Raw genomic sequence first — 27,709 nt, forward strand, 5'->3', positions numbered from 1 at the left:
AAAGCTTGTTTAATGATTGACTTTAAAAAAGTCTTGTAGATGACCAATGGAACAATGCATATTTATAAATAAGGTTTACTTAAAAAAATACAGTTCAACTTGACTTAACGGTCACCTGAGATCAACTGTCACTTGTCAGGAACGATCAGTCTTGAGCACAAAAAACCTTCTATTTGACTCCTGAGAACAACGACCACCTGTCTACAACGGCCATCGTCTACTATATTTCCCTCCCAAAGCCATCTTTAAACTGGGAATAGCGGTCACAAGTCAGTCGTTTTGTGGTGCGAAAAGTAAACATTAGTACTTACAACTTGATGTTTCAACTAAAATCTTCGTGAATATGACCGCGTTAAACAATGTTGTTGTGTTATTAAAAATAAACAAACTTCAGCTACTCTATGGAAAAAGCTGACTCAATATGTGCGTGAAGCGTCGTCCAAGATCAGCCTGTGCATTCTGCACAGGCTAACCATAATTTTCTCTTTTTGCCTAGACTCAATTTTAGTAAAAAAATAAAATAAATAATTGTAGTCCTTGAATAGCCTGTGAAGATTGCTCTGGCTAATCTGGGACGACACTTTACACATGTGCATTAAGCCGGTCTTTTGTAGAGTGTGGTTGAATTTAATTAAATTTAAAATACATCATGGAATGGAAAAAGGTCCTGTATCAACAATTTCTACTCATGGAAAACAATACACATCAAGACTTTTGCCAAGCAATATATGTCCCCTGCCGGCTCCACAATTGTCAGAATTTTTTTTTAATTTTTTTTATTTGTTGCCATAGCAACCAGAATTTTTGACGTAGGAACAATTGAAATGACGTGCATAGTGTTCATATTGCCATCTATCCAAGTTTCAAGTTTCATGAAAAAATATTTAGAACTTTAAAAGTTGTCGCAGGATCAAGAAAAGTGTGACATACTCACGTACGGACTGACAGACATACAGACTGACGGACATACAGAGGGCAAACCATAAGTCCCCTCCTGTGAAACCGGTAGGGGACAATAACATATTATTGATACTTAACACTGGAATGCTAAGGATGTAAAAAAGGAAAACTATCCAAATGAAATTACCGGTAAACATGGAATGATGTGTAGTAAACTGTTAAATTGGAATGCTATGACAAACAACTGGCATCAAGACCATTAACAATAAAACAATTATCAAAGAGTTGTTTCTATTGTTGTGTTCACAATAATATACATACAATTGAAACAAGGGCTGTTTGTAAAACATGCATGCCCCCCATATGGGCTGTCCGTTGTAGTGGCAGCCATTGTGTGAATACTATTTTTGTCATTGTGACCTTGACCTTTAACCTAGTGACCTGAAAATCAATAGGGGTCATCTGCGAGTCACGATCAATGTACCTATGAAGTGTCATGATCCTAGGCAAAAGCTTTCTTGAGTTATCATCCAAAAATCATTTTACTATTTCGGGTCACCGTGACCTTGACCTTTGACCTTGTGACCTCAAAATCAATAGGGGTCATCTGCGAGTCATGATCAATCTACCTATGAAATTTCATGATCCTAGGCATATGCATTCTTGAATTATCATCCAAAAGCCATTTTACTATTTCGGGTCACCGTGACCTTGACCTTTGACCTAGTGACCTCAAAATCAATAGGGGTCATCTGCGAGTCATTATCAATCTACCCATGAAGTTTCATGATCCTAGGCGTATGGGTTCTTGAGTTATCATCCGGAAACCATTTTACTATTTCGGGTCACCGTGACCTTGACCTTTTACCTACTGACCTCAAAATCTATAGGGGTCATCTGCGAGTCATGATCAATGTACCTATGAAGTTTCATGATCCTAGCCCCAAGCGTTCTTGAGTTATCATCCGGAAACCACCTGGTGGACGGACCGACCGACCGACAGACCGACCGACATGTGCAAAGCAATATACCCCCTTTTCTTCGAAGGGGGGCATAATAAATATTAAACCTTACTAGGTCAAGGTAATGTTTTTAGAAACATTAAACAACATTTATATAATAATAATCTAAAAATATTAATTATAGATCTTTTCACATACCTTAGTTAATCTTTAAATTCTGATATAGAAATAAATTGTCAACCAAAATTATTCAAAATAAATACAATTTTGATTCCTGTATTTCCATGCAGCATGTTGTAAAAATAATCAGTGAACAAAATTGTATTAATCAATGCATTAATACAACCATCGGCAATACAGGCCTTAGTGATGCATGGCAGTATGTGTACTTCATTGGCCTATAATGAAACCGCAATCACTCCTCTATGTGATCCTTTATATCAATTTTAAGTTTTAACTTACAGTTGTATCTTGATGTGTTTATATGATACAAATATCAGACATACAAATGCAATCAAATAGATTAATAAATCAGATAGGTTAATGAATCATATGGTTCAACATGTAAGGTAGGCAACATTGAAACAATAAGAATATGTTTTTTGTACTTGATCCTTTATATCGATTGTAACTTACAGTAACTGTTGTATCTTGATGTTTTAATATGATACACCAATACAAAATATCAGGCTTAAAAATGCAATTAAAAGATATGTTAATAAATCATGTGAGGCAGGCAAGATTGAAACAATTTGAACATATTTTTCTATGTCACATGTTGACATAACAAAATTAAGCCATGCCCTGGGAAAACGGGGTTTAATGCATATGTGTAAAGTGTTGTCTCAGATTAGCCTGTGAAGTACCAAGAGGCTAATCAGGGTAAAAACTTTCAGATTTCATGGATGTTTTGTTTGAAGAGAGTCTCCTCTAAAAGAAAATCCAGTTGGTTTGGAAAGTTTTGTCTCTGATTAGCCTGTGGAGACAGCACAGGCTTCTGGGACTTTAAACACATGTAAGAAGGCCTATTTTTCCCAATTATGGGTATAAGACGTAACATTTTTGACATGAAAAAACTAAATAACTATTAAAAATAACCTTAGCTAACAGTAAAACTTACAAACTAAGGACCTGGTGTTTTCACATCTTGCATTTGAACAACAGAATACGAGGATAATAAATAAGAATGAAAATGTACATGAAAATGACAATATCGCAACATCGTCTCAGGAAAGCTAGAAGTGCCTTTCTGTCAACTTAGCACAAATGCTGATAAGACAATTTGGCTTACAAGAAATTACATAAACCTTACACAGGAAAACTTGGCTTAATGCATGTTTTCATGTATTTAAAGTGTCGTCCTAGATTAGCCCCATGCCATTCGCACAGACTAATAAGGGACAACTTTCCGCTTTTATGGATTTTTTTTAAAGGAATCCTCTTCTAAACAAAATAACAACTCTAGGTAAAAAGTGTTGGCACTGATTAGCCTGTGCAGTCTGCACAGGCAAATATGGGATGACACTTAACGCATATGCATTAAGACCCCATTTTCCAGTGCAAGGTTCATATCATGTCATGGATACAAGTACAATACTCGAAATAGCCATCTATGAGAGCTGTTTTTTCGAGTGCCCGGTAACATCATCAGCTTCATGGGCCAGGCGTAGTGTATGTTGGCTCTGGGAAAATCTCGGCTTAATGCATGTGTTTAAAAAGTCGTCCCAGATTAGCCTGTGCATTCTGCACCGGCTAATCATGGAAAACACTTTCTGCTTTTATGGCATGTTTCATTAAAATGAAGTCTCTTCATATGGAACATGCAGTTTAGGCAGAAAGTGTCATCCCTGATTAGCCTGTTTGGACTGCACAGGCTAATCTTGGATGACACATTACACACATGCATTAAGTTTCCTTTTTACATGAAAATTCTCATATGGGCATAGCTATCTCTCGGAGCTGCTTTCTCGTGTCCCTGGTAACTTTATCAGCTTCATGAGCCAGGGGTAGTGTATGTCCGCATCATAATGCTCTATACCTTTCTCTGTCATCTGAAGTTTTATAATTGAAGTTTTTAATAAGTTAAATAAATGTTTTGAAAAAAATATTATTTACATATTTATTCTAATTTACAAAACTTTTTATACATAATTTTCCAAGCAGCAGTAATATTCTTTAAAGATTTTTATGGGTGGATTTCTTTCTGCCGTTTTCAACAGTATTTGAGAAATACAACTGCTGTCAGTTGACCTGATTCACTCATAACTCTTCATTTATGCTAGCCAAACTGTCCAATAAACTTCATTCATATAACAAACGAGGTCGTGGTGGCGTAATGGATATGGTGTCCACCTAGCCACCAGGAAGTCATGGGTTCAATCCCAACTGTGGGTGAGTTCTTTAGATCTCCACCATAAGTATTTGTTCTAGTCCCAGGATACAGACTTGAGAGTGTTTTAAATATGCCTTAGGCTTTCTATGCAATCGAGCTTAAATAATAAGATTAAACTAACAATCAGAATTCCCCAGTCATTGCCTGCACAAACTATAAGGGACACAACCACCACAAGGGCAAGCATCATGTTTCAAGTTTTAAAATCCTCATTAAAAAACTTGTTTGCACTCAACACTTACCGTGTATTCTCTACATGTAGAATAATAATAATAAATCTCCCAGTGGTAACTAATATTTAAAAACACCTTAAGGACTACTGTGTTTCACAACAGAGACATACCTTTAAATGCATGCCCCACACAGCATCATCATACTGCTGCTCTATATCTACCTGGAACATGCTTTGAGCCAGGTGAGCAAACTGGTCGAATGAGTTACCTCTCTTTGGGGCAAGCAGGATTGCTCTCCCCTGAAATACAAGTACAGTTGATCTCCCCTGAAATACCAGTACAGTGATGATGTTGTAAACCCTTTACCAATCAGAGACGCAATTTTACGCATTTAAAGTCTCTTAGAAAATCAAATTAAATTAAAGACCTTTCTTACTAGATTCAAGTTTTAAATGCTTTATTTCCAACCCTAAGGTACTGATGAGCAGCAAACAGCCTACAACCTGAACACGCTGTGAGTTACTCGCAGGCTGTTCTCATTTATGCTGTTTGCACATAGCCATGTTCACTTTGCTTCTAAATGGGAAAGCATTACCGGTAACACACAGATTTCTGCACCTTGTATAAGACTGCTTGTTTAACGATTTGAGGTAAATAAATTGGAGTATTCAACCAATTATGCTTTTTTATACCAATTAAGTACAACTTTAAATAGCTAAACATGTTTATAAGTCGAGGTGGATTGGTGAATAAAGCCCCTGCAAAGCACTTGGGATATCTTGTGTAAAGGTCAGTGCACCACAAGTTCTATCCCCATTCAGTGAGCACTCACATGATGTTCATTAAAAACTCAAAATACTGTGTCTACCCAGGAAACAGACTCGAGAGTCTAAAAAAGCGTATAGATTTTCCTAAAATTGAGCAACAATATGTACATAGTATTAACCGATTGGTAAACTCAATTATTTATCAACATAGTATTAACCGATGGGTAAACTCAATTATTTATCAACAAAGTATTAACCGATTGGTTAACTCAATTATTTATCAAAATAGTATTAACCGATGGTAAACTCACTTATTTATCAACATAGCATTAACCAATTGGTAAATTCAATTATTTATCAACAAGTTGATTTTGATTGACATGACAGAACAAGAGCTGTCTCCATAGGATGACATATGCCTCCGAAAAACGCTTTGATAGAAATTATGAGCATTAATCAAAACCTAAACGCAGATTTTGAAACCTAAACGCGGACCCCAAGTTCAAGGTCAAAGTCAAAGGGGTCAAAATTTGTGTGCGTATGGAAAGGCCTTGTCCTTATACAAATGCATACCAAATATGAAGGTTACATCTGAAGCAACATAGAAGTTATGAGCATTTTTCAAAACCTAAACACAGATTTCGAAACCTAAACGCGGACCCTAAGATCAAGTTCAAGGTCAAAGGGGTCAAAATGTGTGTGTCTATGGAAAGGCCTTGTCCATATACACATGCATACCAAATATGAAGCGACAAATAAGTTTTGAGCATTTTTCGAAACCTAAACACAGAGTGTGATGGACAGACAGATGGACGGACAGTGCAATCACTATATGCCCTCCTTAGGGGGCATAATAAATTATGAATTTGAGACATGCTTTTAAGAAATTGGTTATTTTGCAGTTTAAATGGCTTTAAATTAATGTATTTTCTAACCTCTGGCTTCAATAATTCGTCAATAGTTTTCACCAAGTCACTTCTTCCCTCTCCAAAAAACAAACTGAAAGGACGTTAACATGTTAAATCAACAATAAAACAGAACAATAGGTCTTGAGCATACAAAACTTTGCTTGCAACAAGAATTTATAACATTATCTAAGAAAACAAGTTCTGCTTCAGCAGTGAAATTGACGGATGATCTCTAATGTTCAGCTTTGACGGATGATCTCTAATGTTGAGCTTTGTAAATGTATGATCTCTAATGTTGAGCTTTGTACATGTATGATTTAACCCTTTACCCCTCAGATACACTTTTTGACAGGTCTGTAGTCCCTTAGAAAACCAAATTTAATGAAAGATTTTTAATAGATTCAAATTTTAAAGTCTTCATATTCAACCCTTACATTCTGACGCACAGCAAACAGCATAAAACCTAAACAGATGGCGAGTTTCTCACAGTCTGTTGTAGTTTTATGCTGTGTGCACATAGCCATTGTCACTTTGCTTCTAAGTGGGAAAGGGTTAAATTGAAAGCAACATTGGGGATTTCAATAACTTTTGAAAACCAGGAGTCAATTCATCCCTCCAGGCTTGACATTTGATGGGTCTATTGAAATTTTCAGGCAAAAAAATACAGATTTTTTTGTTTTTTAATATTTGTTGGTTGCTCATGAAATGTCGCTTTGTGTAACAGTATATACTGCATAATTAAATAACATTTTGTGAAATATAAAATACATTTTATTCAAGTGACTTCATGACCTAGTTTTTGACCCAGCATGACCCATATTTAAACTTGACCTAGATATCATTTAGACACAACTTCTTACCAAATTTGGTGAAGATTAGATGAAAACTCCTTCAATTAGAGAGCGGACACTATGCTAAATCCTTGAAATACACTAAGTGATCCCATGACCTAGTTTTTGACCCGGCATGACCCATTTTCGAACTTGACCTAGATATTGTCTAGCTCAACTTCTGACCAAGTTTTGTGAAGATCGAATGAAAATTATATGAATAATAGATCGGACACTGCTGTGGATGCCGCACGCCCGCTGCTGCCCGCCAACGGTGATCTTATAATACTTCCCGTTTTGAACAGGCGTATTAAAAGGCTTTATAAAATTAGTCAAACATTTTAAGTCTTTACCGACTTACTAAACACTGAAGTCTTTACCGACTTACTAAACACTGAAGATTTATACCTATCACCGACAAACAGACACTTCTTGTTGCATTTGATAAAGCACTGCTTGTCCATTCATAAACAAGTAATCAAAACACTCACTTACCAGTCCGCACAGAGGACAATGTCAAATTTCCCAACCAGGGATGGGTCCAGTGGCTCTGAACCCCACCGTAAAACCCTGTTGATAAATACAGAATTTGTTAGCAACTTCAAGCTTTGTTCTGGGAAAACTGGACTTAAAATCATGTGAGTCTTGTTCTGAGACAACTGGGCATAATGCATTTGCGTAAAGTGTCATCCCAGATTAGCCTGTGCAGTCCACATAGGCTAATCAGGGACGAAACATTCCGCCTAAATCGGATTTTTGCTAAGAAGAGACTTCATTTTAACTAACAAGAGGCCTGAAAGGCCCAAAGTCGCTCACCTGAGATTCAAAGGAACTGACCTGTTCTGTGCAGCCCAGATGTCATTAGAACAAAATGTTCTTACCAACTTTCATGCCTAGTGGCAGCCATGTTTTTCAACAGACCAGAACCATTTTCACACACATCCAAGATATCATTTAAACAAATATACTGACAAAGTTTCATGAAGATTCATAAGTCCATATAAGGAAGAATGCCCCGCCCACTGGTGGCCATGTTTTTCAAGCAACTGGTACCATTTTCGATCTTGTCCAAACTATCATTGTGAGAAAGCTTCTGACAAAGTTTCATGATGATCGTACAATAAATGCGGCTTCTAGAGTGTTAACAAGGTTTAACTATAGCTATATATGGAAAAAGCTACGCCCCCTTAGCGGCCATCTTTTTCCACCAACCGGAACCATTTTCGAACTCATCCAAGATATCATTGGGACAAATCATCTGACTAAGTTTCATGATGATCAGACAATAAATGTGGCCTCTATAGAGTGTTAACAAGGTTTTACAAAAGCATGATATATAACCATTTTAGGAAAAATGCCCCGCCCCTGGTGGCCATGTTTTTGAGAAACCAAATCCATTTTCGAACTCATCCAAGATATCATTAGGACAATTCTTCTGACCAAGTTTCATGATGCTCGGAAAATAAATGTGGCCTCTAGAGTACTGTTAACAAGGTTTTACTTTAGCCATATTGGAAAAATGCCCTGCCCCCTGGCGGCCATGTTTTTCAACCAACCAGTATCATTTTTTAACTTGTCCAAGATATTATTGGGATGATTCTTCTGACCAAGTTTCATGAAGATCAAACAATAAATGTGGCCTATAGAGTGTTCACAAGATTTTACTATAGCCATATAAGGAAAAATGCCCCGCCCCTTGGCAGCCATGTTTTTCAAGCAAACGTAACCATTTTCGAACTCATCCAGGATCTCGTTGAGACCAATCTTCTGACCAAATTTCATGAAGATTGGACAATAAATGTGGCCTCTAGAGTGTTAACAAGGTTTTACTATAGCCATATATAGCCATATAGACGAGTAAACGCGTGACGTCACACACACCTGCAAAGTTTAGACTCCGCCCACAGGTTGGCAAAAAGAGGTGGAATTCATATAAGCGCATATACAGAAGATTGACAAAATCATCGCTTTTAATGATAACTATGTACAATATCAAATATAAGTTTACTAATTATGTCTGAATACATAAGAGTGCAAGGAAATGCATTTTTGGAATGATTATATTGTTGTTATTATTTGTTTTTAATAACAATGAACTCGGGAGTAGAACACAATGTAAGAGCTCGGTATATGGATATGACAAAAATCTCCATATTTAATTGGCACTTCTTCGCGACCATTTAGTTAAAAAATTCTCATTAATTGAAATTATTTCAGAATAAATTTAATTTAATGATCGAAAACAATTAAGGATGAAAACAAACAACAAATAGATCCATTTTATGTACGCAACATAATTATAGTACCTGATTTGAACCTTTATTTGTCTGAAAAAATTTACATTGTTACACATTAAATAAATTCTCTTCATTAATGTTATTGTTTGATTTAATTGTTCACACCATTGTTGACACTCTTTGTTGCAGCGTTTTTATCCTGGTGTTTTATTGCACCTTTGTTCATCACAACCCGATTATCTCGTTATGATCGGATACTGTCCAACAAAGAAAACATGGTGTCATAAACCCAGTGACCTATACTTGGGTCCCTGCATAAACCACGTGTTGCAGACGAGTGTCTGGTCATTAAACACAATTTATGATACCTCCATGTCATCTCTTGGCATATTTAGCAGTCATTTAAGCCAAATTTTAAAGCCAAAATATTTAACAGATGCTTCAATAAAATATTTTAACATTTAAACAAATGAAGACATTTTCAGAAATGGATTAACATGCAGTAGTGAATATATATTAGCCAGTTTAATCATAAAACATTGTAAAACAGTGTTTAATAACTATAATAAATTTAAAATAGTGTGCAATTTAACTGGTACGCAATTGAAATTTAACGGGTACCGACACATGTAAACTCCCCTATTACGTGTATAGATTGTACGTTACTGCAGTGTACGAAACACCATCATGAAAACAAGCAATAACAATAGGGTAAAAAATAATTGCGTTAAATAAATTAAATATATAGATTTATTGATCATAAAATGCTAGATTTGTATCACTCCTTATCACTAGTGAAGCAATTTCAATATACTTGCAAAGACAGTTCAATTTGCATAATATGCAGGGTTCATTTCCGTATGTGCTAAAATTTATTAATATTGTCATAAAATATAAACGAAGCGACAATAAATGTGGCCTCAAGAGTGTTCACAAGGCAAAATGTTGACGACGGACGACGGACAAAAGGCTATCACAAAAGCTCACCATGAGCACGTTGTGCTCAGGTGAGCTAAAAATGTCATAAAAGCGGAAAGTGTCATCCCTGATTAGCCTCTAGAGTGTCAACAAGGTTTTACTATAGCCATATAAGGAAAACTGCCCCGCCCCCTGGCGGCCATGTCATTTCACCGATCTGGACCATTTTCGAACTCGTCCGAGATATCAATGAAACCAATGTTTTGACCAAGTTTCATGATGATTGGCCAAAAATTGTGACTTCTAGAGTGTTCACAAGGTTTCTCTATAGCCTTATAAGGAATACTGCCCCGCCCCATGGCGGCCATGTTTTTCAAAGGACCGAAACCATTTTTGACAAAGTTACATGAAGATTGGGCATCAAATGTGACTTCTACAGTGTTCACAAGGTTTTTCTTTTTTTTGACCTAGTGACCTTGTTTTTGACCCAGCATGACCCAGTTTCAAACTCGGTCTAAGTATTATTGGGACAAATGTTCTGACCAAGTTTCATGAAGATCGGACAATAAATGTGGCCCCTAGAGTGTTCACAAGGCAAATGTTGACGACGCACGCACGACGCATGACGCACTACACACGACGGACAAAAAGCGACCACAAAATCTCACCATGAGCACGTTGTGCTCAGGTGAGCTAAAACATGTTAAGTGTCACATTACCTGTAAATGAGTATCATATTTCCTAATGTTCTCACCAAATTCTTGCAAGCTTTATCTACATTTCATACCTATTATGTGTTTGCTTACAGCTGATCTGTGGTGGGTCACTTAATGTAGGAGGCGAAGCATTAGATTGACCAACGAAATGTAGAAAAAAGTGCTGCTAAACAAGAGCCATCCAAAGGCAGCACAATTGAATATAATCCTCCACTTAGAGAATACTGTATGTTTTACGCCCATCACGTGACATAGTTTCATTGCAGGCATGTAGTAGTCATATAGAATATGTAAACCACATTAGCTGACCATTTATAAATTATAAAAAGAAATGTGACTATGCCCAAAATATTTATCTTTTTATTGATTGCAAACAATTCTTGATTGAGCGCACTTTTTTCTAAATAAAATATCTTTATTAGTGTAAAGGCGCTATTGCTAATTATCAATGGCACTTGAATAAGTTGATCGAATTGGAATAAAGGTCAGTTGATCTTTGAAGTGACCCTAAATAGTGACATAATGAAAACACCATAGGAGGTGCCATTTGCAAATTTAACCCATTTAAGCCTAGTGGACTTTCACACCCTTCTAAATTGGATCAATCTATTTCTAAAATTAGGGATGTCTAATATATTAATTTCTATATTTAGAATATTTCTTAGAAAAATTCCTTTAAGCAAACAGCAAAGACCCAGATGAGACACCGCATCATGCGGTGTCTCATCTGGGTCTACGCTGTTTGTCAAGGCCTTTTTTTCTGGACGCTAGGCATAAATGGGTTAATGGAAGGGGCAGGGAAAATTTGACAAGATGATCACACTTGCAAATATATTGTGACCGAGGCAACCATTACCGGCACCCTTGAAAATAGGACTTAAGGCACTAACAAACCTGGTAGTCAGTGAAGCTTTACATCTGGGAGAATTTCTTTTAATAATCATTTCCAAATCTGAAATCAAATAACATTTTTTAAATATGTAAACAGTCTTTGGATTGACACTTCTGTTACAGGCAACAATTAACAGTTTCTTTAATTCTTTTGTATTTGAAACATAAAATTTTAACTTGACACATACAATAATAAATCAAGTATTAATTAGGTCAAGTTTACCATTGTGATCATTTACTTTATGTACATAAAATAATGCAGATTTTTGTTTTTACTTGATCTTCAAAGGAAAGCAATTTTTTAAATATAATATATTCATGCAACATAGCAGTTTCCGGTTTATTTATTCAGCTAAAAAAAACTGTTTTGCATAACTGCATCATCAAGTTCAACAACATTAACAATGCCATAAAATGTAAGTTCGAATGCACACTTAAATACGTCAGTTAAAGTTTCTGATGATGAAAAAAAAAATATTTTGTCTAAGCATTGTTTAATTTAACTAACAAAGAACACACCAGTTTCCAATGCAGCCAATAAGGACATGTACATAATATCAGACAAAATATATTTTTCTAGTATTTTAATGCTTCGTATCCATTCTGTTAGTAAACACAAAACAAAAATGCAAAACTAAACTGTCCCAATAATCAGTTAAACAGCGTTGATAAGTATACATTCATGTTTAAAATGAATTCCAAGCTGAATAAGTTTACTGTTGACATTCATATGATCACAGCGCTTTGGGAAACAAGGCTTAATGTCTGTGCCTTGAGTGGCGTTCGAGATCAACCTGTGTAGTCAGCACCGCTTAATTTGGTATGACACTTTTTGTCAAGACTGGATTATTTATAGAAGAGATTTCTTTCAAATAAAAGACAGCTTTATAACCCACCATGATGCTTTCAATATACAAGTGATCACTTAGTCCTAGAGGTGACATTACAGACGTACACTGTTTGCACCTGGTCTAAATGGTCCTTTAAAGGGTATATGAAGAGGACCTAAGGCTTAACCCCAGCATGGCCTTGACCTTGAGCCAGCCTCTACAGCATGGCCTTGACCTTGAGCCAGCATCTACAGCATTATGTCTTTGGCAAATCTTCTAAATCACATTATGACCAAAATAAAAAGCCAAAAATAACAAAAATTCTTCAAAAGGTAAATAAAAGAGTTCTGAAGATATAGATCAGACACGAAAGTGGCTCAGACTAATGGACAGACAGCATTCCTATAACTGTCTTAAAGGTGGAGGGCCATGGGTAGTCAAATATGGCGCATAAAAAAAATAGAAACCGTTAAAAACTGGTATTAGTTAGCAGCTTCAAATAAAAATTAAAACTTGAAAGATACGTTATATACTCCAGACCTCTTGTCTTTAGATATTTGCATACTTGAATACTCGCTGTTTTTTACCTATTTTGGACAAAATAATAATTATAAGCATGCTGACATTTTGTATGATTATGAGCAGAAAAAAAGTTCTTACTGATTAATTGTTTCAGCAAAAGTAACAATAAACTGGTTATGAGTACATAAGTAATATGTATATAATATTAATCACCCCCTTGGTGCAAAAAGGTACCATGTAACATTGAAATTAGAAAGAACATGGTACCTTTTTGAACCAATGGGACGATTTATTGTAAGCACGGTATATGAGTACAAAGAAATAAATGCAAAAGTTGTCTTCTTTTTTTCTGCCCAGTACTGATTTTTACTCACTGCCGCGTTCAGGCTCAGGAAAATTCTGTACCAAAACAGGATTCACAAATTCTCTTTTAAATGTTAAATCACAGTGAAAAAGTGTGAGATTTCACATTTCACATCTATTAAAATAAATTTGCGTAATGTATTAAATGTATCAGACTTGGACCATTTATATCAAACTTCAGTTTCAATATACAGAGTAAGTAAAATATAAAGGTATATATTAAAGCTAAGCATCAAACTGTCCACTTCATAAAACTTAAATGAAAGCTATTTTGTTAGAAGTCTTATTTTCATAATCACAAAGCTTCACTGGAAATAATTAACAGTAATTGATTCTGATAAAAAAAATAAAGAAATATATTTAAGAAACTTTTATTGGTATTATTTCTCTTACCGTAACTGTTACATATATTGCTATGGTATACATTTTGTACCACTATTGGCACACATTTCTCTCACAGGGGTAGACAAGCTACCAAGGATTCTAATTGGACGTAAAGATGGCTGCAGTCAAGGACTGCAAAACTTCGGAGTTTAAGTGGATAATACTGGAAAAGGACAAAAAACAGTACCAAACTGTGGGAAAATAATGGAAAATCAGAAAAGATTTTAATTTTGTTTCTTTCAAACTTACTGGCTACTGAGGCTTCGTTGCCGTCTGTAAGTTCCACATGTACTGCATTTGACTGAATTCCCAACTGAAAACATATTTTTGTGTATAAACTGCCATCACTCAATATCATTTATAACACACCAGATAGGAAATGCTGCTTATGTGCTGCATCTTGAGAAAATGGCTCTTATACCATATGTGGCCGGCGTAGCTCCAGGCCAGCCTGCACATTTTGTTTCAGCCATTTCTTTTGTGTAAACCTTTACATAAAATGTTCATTTACATGGCTATATTCATGGATGTAATAAACTTGTTTTCTAATGTTTTTTCAATGATACTTATCATATATATTATTTCTAAATTAACGTCCCTATCTAATATAAGATATATTCAGAGGTAAATTCTTACTGCAACACCTGCCAGGCAGGTCATTCCACCACCCAGCTCTATTACTGACGCCTCTCTGAAATGACCAAATATACAGAACATAACTATGAAATAACTACCCAGTCATTATATATGAGCGGGTCTCTCGGAAAACCAGATTTCCCTTCTATTTCCCCTAACTTTTCCTTGATTTTCATTTGATTTCATCTGATTTTGCATTTGAAAATGATCTGATTTTCCTTTCAAATAGATCTGATTGCCGTTTCAAATTAATCAGATTTTCCTTTCAAAGTACCTTGATTTTCCTTTTAAATTCCCCTGAATTTCAATTTTAATTTACCTGATTTTCAATTCAGATTCCTCTTTTTAAACTTAAGACATGCATGGACTTTTCTGGGTAAAAACTTATAAGAACTAGAAAATCAATCTATGCAAATATTTTTTTCTAACATTTTCATTGACTCTGTCAATAAATATATTTCAGGTCCAGGACATCCTGTTGCAAAACTTGTGATGTCAGTAGCATAAAATGTCATGGTATTAATGAATGAATAGAAACCTTAATATGAGTCTCCCTCTGGCACAACATAAAGTGTTGTCCAAGATTAGCTTGTGCAGTCTGCACAACATAAAATGTTGTCCAAGATTAGCTTGTGCAGTCTGCACAACATAAAGTGTTGTCCAAGATTAGCTTGTGCAGTCTGCACAACATAAAGTGTTGTCCAAGATTAGCTTGTGCAGTCTGCACAACATAAAGTGTTGTCCAAGATTAGCTTGTGCAGTCTGCACAACATAAAGTGTTGTCCAAGATTAGCTTGTGCAGTCTGCACAACATAAAGTGTTGTCCAAGATTAGCTTGTGCAGTCTGCACAACATAAAGTGTTGTCCAAGATTAGCTTGTGCAGTCTGCACAACATAAAGTGTTGTCCAAGATTAGCTTGTGCAGTCTGCACAACATAAAGTGTTGTCCAAGATTAGCTTGTGCAGTCTGCACAACATAAAGTTTTGTCCAAGATTAGCTTGTGCAGTCTGCACAACATAAAGTGTTGTCCAAGATTAGCTTGTGCAGTCTGCACAACATAAAGTGTTGTCCAAGATTAGCTTGTGCAGTCTGCACAACATAAAGTGTTGTCCAAGATTAGCTTGTGCAGTCTGCACAACATAAAGTGTTGTCCAAGATTAGCTTGTGCAGTCTGCACAACATAAAGTGTTGTCCAAGATTAGCTTGTGCAGTCTGCACAACATAAAGTATTGTCCAAGATTAGCTTGTGCAGTCTGCACAACGTAAAGTGTTGTCCAAGATTAGCTTGTGCAGTCTGCACAACATAAAGTGTTGTCCAAGATTAGTTTGTGCAGTCTGCAAAACATAAAGTGTTGTCCAAGATTAGCTTGTGCAGTCTGTACAACATAAAGTGTTGTCTAAGATTAGCTTGTACAGTCTGCACAACATAAAGTGTTGTCCAAGATTAGCTTGTGCAGTCTGCACAACATAAAGTGTTGTCCAAGATTAGCTTGTACAGTCTGCACAACATAAAGTGTTGTCCAAGATTAGCTTGTACAGTCTGCACAACATAAAGTGTTGTCTAAGATTAGCTTGTACAGTCTGCACAACATAAAGTGTTGTCCAAGATTAGCTTGTGCAGTCTGCACAACATAAAGTGTTGTCCAAGATTAGCTTGTGCAGTCTGCACAACATAAAGTGTTGTCCAAGATTAGCTTGTACAGTCTGCACAACATAAAGTGTTGTCCAAGATTAGCTTGTACAGTCTGCACAACATAAAGTGTTGTCCAAGATTAGCTTGTGCAGTCTGTACAACATAAAGTGTTGTCTAAGATTAGCTTGTACAGTCTGCACAACATAAAGTGTTGTCCAAGATTAGCTTGTGCAGTCTGCACAACATAAGGTGTTGTCCAAGATTAGCTTGTACAGTCTGCACAACATAAAGTGTTGTCTAAGATTAGCTTGTGCAGTCTGCACAACATAAAGTGTTGTCTAAGATTAGCTTGTGCAGTCTGCACAACGTAAAGTGTTGTCCAAGATTAATTTGTGCAATCTGCACAACGTACAGTGTTGTCCAAGATTAGCTTGTGCAGTCTGCACAACGTAAAGTGTTGTCCAAGATAAGCTTGTGCAGTCTGCACAACGTAAAGTGTTGTCCAATATTAGCTTGTACAGTCTGCACAACGTAAAGTGTTGTTCAAGATTAGCTTGTGCAGTCTGCACAACATAAAGTGTTGTCCAATATTAGCTTGTGCAGTCTGTACAACGTAAAGTGTTGTCCAAGATTAGCTTGTGCAGTCTGCACAACATAAAGTGTTGTCCAAGATTAACTTGTGCAGTCTGCACAACGTAAAGTGTTGTCCCAGATTAACTTGTGCAGTCTGCACAACGTTAAGTGTTGTCTAAGATTAGCTTGTGCAGTCTGCACAACATAAAGTGTTGTCCAAGATTAGCTTGTACAGTCTGCACAACATAAAGTGTTGTCCAAGATTAATTTGTGCAATCTGCACAACGTACAGTGTTGTCCAAGATTAGCTTGTGCAGTCTGCACAACGTAAAGTGTTGTCCAAGATAAGCTTGTGCAGTCTGCACAACGTAAAGTGTTGTCCAATATTAGCTTGTACAGTCTGCACAACGTAAAGTGTTGTTCAAGATTAGCTTGTGCAGTCTGCACAACATAAAGTGTTGTCCAATATTAGCTTGTGCAGTCTGTACAACGTAAAGTGTTGTCCAAGATTAGCTTGTGCAGTCTGCACAACATAAAGTGTTGTCCAAGATTAACTTGTGCAGTCTGCACAACGTAAAGTGTTGTCCCAGATTAACTTGTGCAGTCTGCACAACGTTAAGTGTTGTCTAAGATTAGCTTGTGCAGTCTGCACAACATAAAGTGTTGTCCAAGATTAGCTTGTACAGTCTGCACAACATAAAGTGTTGTCCAATATTAGCTTGTGCAGTCTGCACAACATAAAGTGTTGTTCAATATTAGCTTGTGCAGTCTGCACAACATAAAGTGTTGTCCAATATTAGCTTGTGCAGTCTGCACAACATAAAGTGTTGTTCAATATTAGCTTGTGCAGTCTGCACAACATAAAGTGTTGTCCAAGAATAACTTGTGCAGTCTGCACAACATAAAGTGTTATCCAATATTAGCTTGTGCAGTCTGCACAATGTAAAGTGTTGTCCAAGATTAGCTTGTACAGTCTGCACAACATAAAGTGTTGTCCAAGATTAGCTTGTGCAGTCTGCACAACATAAAGTGTTGTCTAAGATTAGCTTGTGCAGTCTGCACAACATAAAGTGCTGTCCAAGATTAGCTTGTGCAGTCTGCACAACATAAAGTGTTGTCCAAGATTAGCTTGTGCAGTCTGCACAACGTAGTGTTGTGCAATATTAGCTTGTGCAGTCTGCACAAAATAAAGTGTTGTCCAAGATTAGCTTGTGCAGTCTGCACAACATAAAGTGTTGTCCAAGATTAGTTTGTGCAGTCTGCACAACGTAAAGTGTTGTCCAATATTAGCTTGTGCAGTCTGCACAACGTAAAGTGTTGTCCAAGATTAACTTGTGCAGTCTGCACAACATAAAGTGTTGTCCAAGATTAGCTTGTGCAGTCTGCACAACGTAAAGTGTTGTCCCAGATTAACTTGTGCAGTCTGCACAACGTAAAGTGTTGTCTAAGATTAGCTTGTGCAGTCTGCACAACATAAAGTGTTGTCCAAGATTAGCTTGTGCAGTCAGCACAACGTAAAGTGTTGTCGAATATTAGCTTGTGCAGTCTGCACAACGTAAAGTGTTGTCCAAGATTAGCTTGTGCAGTCTGCACAACATAAAGTGTTGTCCAAGATTAGCTTGTGCAGTCTGCACAACGTAAAGTGTTGTCCAATATTAGCTTGTGCAGTCTGCACAACGTAAAGTGTTGTCCAAGATTAGCTTGTACAGTCTGCACAACATAAAGTGTTGTCCAAGATTAGCTTGTGCAGTCTGTACCGCAGTGAAGTCCAGAGGTGCCCTTGAACTTGAACATGTCGAGATGCTGAAGACAGTAAAACTTACTGGAACATGTCCAGATGCTGAAGACAGTAATACTTACTTGAACATGTCGAGATGCTGAAGACAGCAATACTTACTTGAACATGTCAAGATGCTGAAGACAGTAATACTTACTTGAACATGTCAAGATGCTGAAGACAGTAATATGTGAGGACTTCTTCTGACGGCCACACACCTGGTAACATGAGCAGTGCAATATGAGACACGCTCTGGGAAAATGGGGCTTAATGAATTTTAGTAAATTGTTGTCCCAGATTAGCCTGTGAGATGGAAACAGGCTTGACAGGGCCAACACTTTCCGCTTTGAAGAATTTTTTGTTAAAGAAAGTCTCTTCTTAACAAAAAGTCTAGGTGGAAAGTGGCGTCCCTGAATAGCCTGTGTGAGCTGAACAAACTACACTGGAAGGACACTTAAAGCACATGCATTAAGCCCCACTACACTGGAAGGACACTTAAAGCACATGCATTACGCCACATTTTCCCAGAGCGAGGCTGATATGTTCTTAAACTGAACTGGGAAACAGTAGAATATATAGATGACATTTGTTGGATTCGGTGGATTATCGATTTTAATTCACAAGTGATCATAGAAAATAATATTTTCACGAGTGGCGCAGCCACGAGTGAAAATATATTTTTTCTATCATCCCGAGTTAATAAAAATTAATATTCCACCGAATCCAACAAATTTTCTTTTTATTTTATGCCTTTTCACAGTTTATATACATTGTTAAAGCGTTTAACAACAGAATTTCGCTGAAATAATGACGTCATTTCATCAAAAATATGACGTCATTTCACAGTAAACAGTGAAAATTATCGATAATTTTCACTGATAATTTTCATTGCTTGAAACAGTGAAATTATCAGTTTTAATTCACTGATATTTCTCTATAAACCACCAGAAAGCATAAAATAAATAGGTACATCTTTTATATAAATGAACATGTATTCCATGTTATATACATAAATCATGAAAGTGAATTATTTTGTAAACATTAATTGAAATCCGTTCATGATGAAAACTTGTATCTTAAAACTAATTATATTTGTCTAAGCAATTTGATCAATAAGATTTAAGCTCCAACAAATGAAGTTCCTTAAAATTGGTATCATGCCTTTCCAAAGTAATGAAAGAAACATTTTTGATATGCTCCTTTGGAATAAATGATGTCAAAGCGAAGTGACCAAATTATTAGTATGCTAAAAGTAACATAAATCTCCTACATACAAACATTGCCAGTGTTGTTGAATCCACACAGACTTGCAGGACTCACATGGTCTGAGAGGTGCCTAAAACATAGAGGAAAACATAACTTACTTATCATTATACATGTACATTTGTAGAGTCATGCAAAAACGAATCTTATGACATATGCTGCCACTGCCAGCGTAGTTCCAGACAAGCAGCCAAATTAGCGCAGTCTTGTCTGGAGCTACCTTAGCTGTCTACTAATGAGATCATTAAACATGGCATTTCTTCATAATAGCAGATAAAATAACAATATTTTAAAGCCCCTTCCCAATGAAACTGATTCCATTCATTTAAAAGAGAATCAATTTACATGAAAGTTTGAAAGTTAATGAGGTTTATTTCACTAACACGTTATAACAATTCAATTGGATGGATATTAATGTAAAAGCCTACTGGGGTAGTTTAAGGAATGAGTATAATATATGAGCATAGTATATATATACTAATACATAGTGCCAGTTACGCGGTCTCGGTAGTTTTCAGACTATACTTACAAGGTCAATAATAAAAACGGGGTCTGTATACCACCCCGCGTTCAAGGCACCTTTAATTACTATGAGGGGGGTGTAGGGGAGGTAATGCAATCAAATGTCACAATAAGGTCTTAAAGCGAAAACCACAATCACGTCTGAAATTGAAATTTTATATACCTCGAAATTAATGTCGCTGTATATTTCCTTGTATAAGACGTTAAATAAATGATGTATTTATATTTATTTAATGCTTTCCGGTGGTTTATAGAGAAATATTGATGTGCCCCAGTATTCTTTATATGTATACATTTTTAGTTACATTAAACATCACAGTAATTTTTTCGACAATAATGTCACCTACAGTTTTATTATGCATTATGATGAACGATTTTGGTCATAAACATGTTTATTTCTCGCCATAGCAACACTTGTCTCACTTTTATTGTATTTCTCACGGTTTAAGGTCCGAGTCCTAATCCTATAAAGTTAATATATGTAATTTCTCTTATGAAGCCATGTCCGTGGTTTGGTTCTACACGGAATGTCATTGATTACTGGTACACATATGCTATAATCCTCTGTGTGCATATTTTTGGTCGACCATAGGCCGTGTAAACTCGATCTACCCAGTCGACCAACGCAATCGTTCTATGAGCTATAAATAGACCATAAAGTTCCAGAGCGAAAGGGCTTAAATTTCAAAAGTTGGAATACACGCTTGTTGGATTTATCAATTCTACTTATGTAAACGGATTAGTTTAACTTTAAGTAACATCATTCTGTCTTTTTGGAGATAATTTTAAACTTTAAATAGCTTTTAAAGTGTTCGGTGCCGACTGCCCTCCCGAAGGATTTCACAAGTTTAAATCAAATGCGCTTTTGTAACTTGGAATACCACGACACAAGTGTTACTGTGGCTTTTGTGTTTTTTATCCTGTGAGCAAAATATGTTTATTGCCTAAGAGTGATTATGTCAAGAGTTAGAATTATTAAATGATTTAATCAAATAACTGAGTTGCTGCGTCTGTTTCCCCCATACATAAGAGGAGCGCAACAATATCAGTGAAATAAAACTGATAATTTCACTGTTTCAAACAGTGAAAATTATCAGTGAGAATAATCGATAATTTTCATTGTTCACTGTGTAATTACTTCAATTTTTTTACGAAATGACGTCATTATCCCAGCAAAATTCTTTTTTAAACTCTTGAACAATGTATATAAACTGTGAAAAGTGCATTAAATAAAAAGAAAATTTGTTGCATTTGGTGGATTCTCGATTATAACTAACTCGTGATCATAGAAAAAATATTTTTTCTATGATCACTTGTGAATTAAAATCGATAATCCAACGGATCCAACAAATATCCTCTATATAATACTATATATTACACCTCAGAGATATTGGTCCTTCTATATCTATATGACTGGTTTCAGTCTGTAAAATGCGATAGAGGAACCTAATAGTATATTGACCGGTCACTATTTTTTGTATATGGACCGTTCGGGGTTACACACCACTAAATTTGCACTGTTTTACTGTAAAATGGCGTCATTTTTTAACGAAATGACGTCATTATTCCTGCAAAATTCTTCAGTTTATCTCTTTTAAACCATAAACAATCGTACAACTCTGTACAATGGTAAAGAGAACTCTTCGGTGTAATATAAGAAATAGTAAACTCCACTTCGGTCCTAATGGCATTATATATATAACTATAATGCCATAGGGACCTCAGTGGAGTTTACTATTTCTTAAATAATGTACCCTTATATACCTTTATTCGTGTTAATATCGGATAAAAAAGAATATGGAAATACATGAATTTTAAGTGGGAACCCCATGACCTATTTCTAAATCAGAGACCCCGTAACTGGTAATATGTGTGAAATTTATATATATATTATGTGCACAAAGTAATGTTTACTTTTGCTTCCTGCTTGGTATACAACTGAAGTACACTTCCTCACCAACAATATGTAAATTTGGAAGAGCTTTTGGTGCAAGATTAAACAATATATATGAGATCACTTATGCATGTTAATGGGCAACATTTTCACAATGTATTTTTTTACTCATATGGATAAGTTCTTCGTGAAACTTTAAAAACAACACAGCCAACAGTTACCTTATGTGCATGTAAAATTCTGGCCATTTGTCTGATCTATAAATGAACCATTGTCCTTCTGAGATGATCTCCCCCTTGTTTGGTAATTTTTCTGTCAGCAGAAGTCCAAAGGATTTAAATCGGCGGACTGACACAGTGTCATTGCTGATGTGATTGAACTTGCCGTTTAACAACACCTGAAAGTATACAAACATTCCATGATATCTTGCAGCAAAACCTGAATGTATAAAAAGATTTGCAATGCAATGGTGATGTAACCATGTCACATCTTTTTTGTGATTTATAAAGATTATTTGCATAAGAAGTTCTATAATGTAAAAAAGATATTTATCTATATATATATATATATATATATATATATATATATATATATATTTATATATATATATATATATATATATATATATAATGTAGTAATACTAAATTGCTCAAATATTATATTGATTTTTTTTCCTTAGTTGCATTAAGGATTAGATCCTCAAAACAAGAGCTGTCTCCATAGGATGGCATATGCCCCCGAAAAACCCTTTGATAGAAGTTAAAAGCATTTTTCAAAACCTAAACCATGATTAGGAAACCTTAACGCGGACCCTAAGTTCAAGGTCAAGGTCAAAGGGGTCAAAATTTGTGTGCATATGGAAAGGCCTTGTCCATATACACATGCATACTAAATATGAAGGCTACATCTGAAGCGACATAGAAGTTATGAGCATTTTTCGAAACCTAAACGCAAAGTGTGACAAACAGACAAGCAGACAGTGCCATCACTATATGCACTCCTTCACGAGCATAAAAAGTTTGACAGATCCTTTTCTCAAATTAATACTGGAACAACCCAAGATATTTTGGCCTATAGCAAAGTATTAATTGATAAACTTTAATTGGATATTTCACTGTCCTGAACACTATTTCAGTCAAATTATTTCAGATTCTTATTCTCATAGTATTGACTTTTCTCACTGTATTGTGACTTTAATGATTCCACTTGAAAATAGACTTAACAAGTGCAGGACAATTGATGTTTTTACATGTTTCCAATTTTTTATTTATTTACTGTTTTAATGACATTTACGAAAGCAGGTCATGTCTTCTCAAGGATGATACGTTTTTATAATGGTGTAGCACATAATTGTGTTAGTTTTATAATGGTTTATTAGTAGGTTTATAAATTGTTTTCAAAGTTTTTATTTGTGAAAAAAAGTAAAAATAGTTTTAGAACAACATGAGGAGTTTGTAACTTCCTTTAGGCAACTATTTATAGAACAAACACATCCTTATAGTAAAAAAACAACTTAGCAACCAATCAGATGGGCCGATATAATGAGAAACTTTGTACATGATACAGATTACTACAGGGAGCTAACTCTAACCAGTATTTTGTAAAAAACATTGCTGATCTAAATGCAGTTTTTGTGTCAATGTCCAAGCATACATAATGTTATTTAGAAAGACATATGAAACATGTTTGTGTTTTAACTTTTCACTTACAATATATATTGAGATGTATTCATTTAAAGGGCTGATACTACTGAAACACATGCAACTAGTTGCAATAATTCAACTCTCAGCTTTTTAACCCAAAGGGTTGCCGAGAGTTACAATGCTCTGTTTATTGTCCAAAGATGCCAAATTTCATCACCACTTCAAATGCTTTAGAACACTGATACTGCAAAAACTTATCAACATTTACCTGTTTCAAGCACAAACTTATGCAAATGGTACCATTAAAGCAACAAATAATTGCTTTGTTTTTACTTTGGTATTCTTTCGTACGCTCTATCTAACATATAGGGAAATGTTGTAATATTGCTGACAAAATGTTTCGCTATTGGTTAGGTCGCATTACACCAATATTTCCCACATTGTGATATTGGGTGTACCCGTTAAGTCAATAACAAAGTTTTGAGTTGTCTAATATCTACACTTTTAGAAATTTCAAAATGAAAATGACAGCAAGAATAGTGTGTTGAAATAACGATGTGTTTTTTAGGTTGCATGCAATTGATAACGTCTGTAGGCTGACATTCAGGTAAACTTAATAAGTTTATGAAGTTTATTCATCGCTTTCCTTAATTGGTAAAGAACGATGTCTGTTTAGAGATGCGCACGAAATCTGTGCGGAGATTTGTGCTTGAGTTTATTAAGGGGTGCATATGGACTCCCAGAGTCGCCAAAGCAAAAATTACCAAAGGCTCTGGGAGAACGTTTATATGGACTACACATGCTTCATGATTTTTGGAACAAAAAATGTCTTGACTCTTGGTTGTTGTTTTTCAGTTTATTTATGAATGATCCACCACCTCTCTGAGAATGTTCCATCTCTTTAAAGCAATTCGTCTGGATTGCAAACTTCCTCCACTTCCACTGCTATCCGTCGGTCCATTCATCTACACAAAAGGACGAAACGAAATACTGAAGATACGATTTGACTGACTGTTGTTTTTGTTGTTGTTGTTGTATCTATTTGTGTTGTTGTTGTTGTTGTTCGGGAACAGCTAATATAAACATATTTATTTATTTGTTTAAGAAAAAGATTCCTTCCACACAATATTATTGATCGTTTACTAGATGAATATTTGATTATTCAATATAAATTTAGTGTTTAATTTGTTCAGATAGTTGTTGGTCCCTTTGTTTACAGAAATAGCCACAGAATCGTTTCAGAACAATGTTTCTAGTGTGAGATTGGAGCCAAAACAACTATCTAAAAATGGTGAAGATCGCAGTATTAGGATGTGGTGTATTGGGCATAAAAATCGCAGGTATTTGTGTGTAATTATTGGTAATTCATGTGTTTTCGTGACTACATTACAGGTATACAAATGTCAAGTTCTGGGAAAAAAAATTGTTTTATTTAATTATTTGATTTAAATAAATACTTGTTAATACATATTAACTGCATATTAATTGTCTGATAACAAAAAAGGGCAATAATATAAGTATATTACAACCAAATTCACATGGTCAGCTTAGTTGCAACAATCAAACTCCTAGTCTCATTTATAAGAAGCGCACAGAATTTAGAGATACTTTTTATATGGGCTAAATTCTTTGGAACGTCTCATCGTTGAAGGACCTTTTTTGTGGTGGAAACCAGAAAGTTTAAATTTTCATCAATTTGCGTAAAATTGCAAAATAACATTACCAACTCGATCATTCAGTTTTAATTCAGAAGTTCATTTTTACATCAAATATCGTCGATTCGAAGTTAGAAAGGCATAAATTCTTCAGTTAAACTTCTGCTTAAATCGCAAAACTATCACTGACCTGTAGCCATGTCATGAAACTGATTTAAATATGAACCAATCAGAAGAAGGCATTACGGTGTAACGTGTACGCGTAATTTTATTTAACATGAGCTTTTAACACCGACTTTTACCTAACTAGATCTAGTATGCTAATCTTTGTCGATTTAATAAGCATATGTTCAAAACAGATATGGTGCAGTTTCTATTCACTGTTCTAAGTTTCAGGAAGTGTTTATGCATGTCTTTTTCGCACCTCTGTCTGTGTTGTTTTATGTACTTACATTCTACGTTACAAAGGACGGTATACTGTACGATCTGTATCAATATTATTTATGTACAGTATAAAAATAAAAGATGTACTTTATTTCAGAACTTTTTAATTGTCAATTTAGAAAAAAAACAATGCTAAATTAATCCAGAAAAGTATAACATCGGTTTACTATGTAACGCGCTGCACCACAACAGACGAACGCAAACTGTATTTTACGCTGTTTATTCTTCCACTTTAAACCAGATGCTTTACATCGAGGTCGTGTTATCGATTAATATCTACACAGCGAGCGAATCGAGAGATATTGAAAAATTGAATAGTGGTTGGATTTAAATTGCTCAGGCGTGCAAAATTCAAAGTGTCATTACATAATTTTTACGGAACACTATCGAGAAATGAATTATCTACACAGGTATGTAAATATTATTGCAATCCGTTGTTATTAAGTGTCTTATATCGGGGCTTGAATGTTGCGCACAAAATCCTTGCGCAACAATATAGACAAAGAACAAAAAATTCCCACCACATAATTGGTCTTTCACCCTTTTTACGCTCCAAATATTACCCATATAAAAAGTAGCTTAATATTTAAGAGCGTCAAAAATTTGGACTATCAAACTCCTAGCTATTGACCCTCCAGGTCGCTTGGAGTTGCAGCTGATAATGAATCGGGGTCCGTTCTCCCTAATTTCAGTTCACCCTTATTCCCATTCGCCCAAAATCTTGTTGGCCCTGGCACTGTTCGCCCTAAATTTTATTTTCAAAGCCGGAAAGCAATAAATATCACGTTTCACCACCAGAGTGTGGAACTCTTGTTAGCATTCTGGAAAGATGTCTATTATCTTACATGGCAATCGAGTATAATATATTTTATAAAATAATACACTTATATTATATTGGTAATTGAAATTCATATTCATAAATAAAGTGTCCTCATAAGAATCTTCACGCCGTATGAATAGGCAGTGGCTAGTCGTACGGCCCCGTACAGCTAGACAAGAGGCTAGCCCTACGGCTCTGTACGAATAGCATTTCCTATGGAGATTGTCTAGCCATACGGCTGTTGTGACACATAAGTATATTGATTAATTATTGATCTACATGCAGATTCCAAAATTTCTAGCCTTTAGACTAGCTCGTGTAGCGTTGTCACGGAATTTGCAGTCTGGTATATGTTTCATTGTGGTTGGAAATTGTCTAGCCGTACGGCTTATAAAGTATAGAATTGTCATTCAGTGCTGTTAATCAGTAATAAGTTTGTTTAAGCTCATAAAGGTTTAAAAATTCTTCATCTGTTACAGCTTCCTTTCATGTAATACAGTTACTTATTTGATTATTTAATTATTCGACGTTCCTAACTAAGGTGTGAAAAACTGTTTTAATGAGTTGCGGCATCGATATTATGAAAACAAAGACGGCAGCCGTCAAAGGAAGTTCTCAGAAATTGAGTTACACAAATAATTTAATTATCTTTTAGACAATTGATAAATAGATGGTTTCATACAAGCAATATATCATTTCACTGAAAATGGCCGTGTCTTTAACTGTTGGGGAAAAAATCTCCACTTATGGTGCATTAATAGGCAAAATTGAACTGTACCAGCGTTCAAATTGTGTACAGTTTTACAAACGTAGTTCAAGGAACATTGAGGCTGCTAAAACCATCCTAAGAAAACTTTCAATGAAAATCTTAAGGGGTGTTGCGGCAGTTTATTTAAAGGAGAATATATTTATAGCAACACCGATTTGGTTTATAATTCAATTGTCAGTGGTTCGATTCCAGGTGGGGTTAACTTTTTTTTTACTTCTTTTTTATTTCTTTAATTTCATTCTTGTTTTATACTGGAGCTTTTTAGTCATGTCGTTTAAATTTATCA

At 35.4% G+C, this 27,709-nt stretch overlaps 2 protein-coding genes across 3 annotated transcripts in view; one reads left to right on the plus strand and one right to left on the minus strand.

Annotated features, from left to right (window-relative positions):
• LOC127871375 (calmodulin-lysine N-methyltransferase-like) overlaps window positions 1–24,805 on the minus strand; it is a 25,402-nt gene extending 597 nt beyond the window's left edge. Inside the window, exons 1-12 of one of the 2 annotated variants that reach the window (XR_008045304.1) lie at window positions 24,614–24,805; window positions 22,314–22,489; window positions 19,688–19,749; window positions 18,571–18,631; window positions 14,430–14,484; window positions 14,043–14,106; window positions 11,698–11,755; window positions 7,428–7,502; window positions 6,130–6,193; window positions 4,598–4,726; window positions 1,611–3,913; window positions 1–1,465 (exon numbers count right to left, since the gene is read on the minus strand). The exon at window positions 1–1,465 is cut by the window's left edge and continues 597 nt beyond it. Coding sequence is in view for 1 of the 2 variants with exons in the window: in XM_052414251.1 (XP_052270211.1) it covers window positions 3,809–3,913; window positions 4,598–4,726; window positions 6,130–6,193; window positions 7,428–7,502; window positions 11,698–11,755; window positions 14,043–14,106; window positions 14,430–14,484; window positions 18,571–18,631; window positions 19,688–19,749; window positions 22,314–22,489; window positions 24,614–24,700 (936 nt within the window). In the remaining variant the exon portion in view is untranslated. Of the gene's footprint in view, window positions 3,914–4,597; window positions 4,727–6,129; window positions 6,194–7,427; window positions 7,503–11,697; window positions 11,756–14,042; window positions 14,107–14,429; window positions 14,485–18,570; window positions 18,632–19,687; window positions 19,750–22,313; window positions 22,490–24,613 lie in introns of both variants that reach the window. The other variant, XM_052414251.1, reaches the window with a different exon arrangement.
• Window positions 24,774–27,709, plus strand: part of LOC127871376 (peroxisomal bifunctional enzyme-like) — a 15,637-nt gene continuing 12,701 nt past the window's right edge. The window contains exon 1 of the mRNA XM_052414253.1: window positions 24,774–25,075. Within this exon, the coding sequence (XP_052270213.1) occupies window positions 25,024–25,075 (52 nt within the window). The 5' untranslated portion in view covers window positions 24,774–25,023. The remainder of the gene's footprint in view (window positions 25,076–27,709) is intronic.

The sequence above is a fragment of the Dreissena polymorpha genome, chromosome 3, assembly GCF_020536995.1.
Source record: "Dreissena polymorpha isolate Duluth1 chromosome 3, UMN_Dpol_1.0, whole genome shotgun sequence".
NCBI classification, from domain to species: domain Eukaryota; kingdom Metazoa; phylum Mollusca; class Bivalvia; order Myida; family Dreissenidae; genus Dreissena; species Dreissena polymorpha.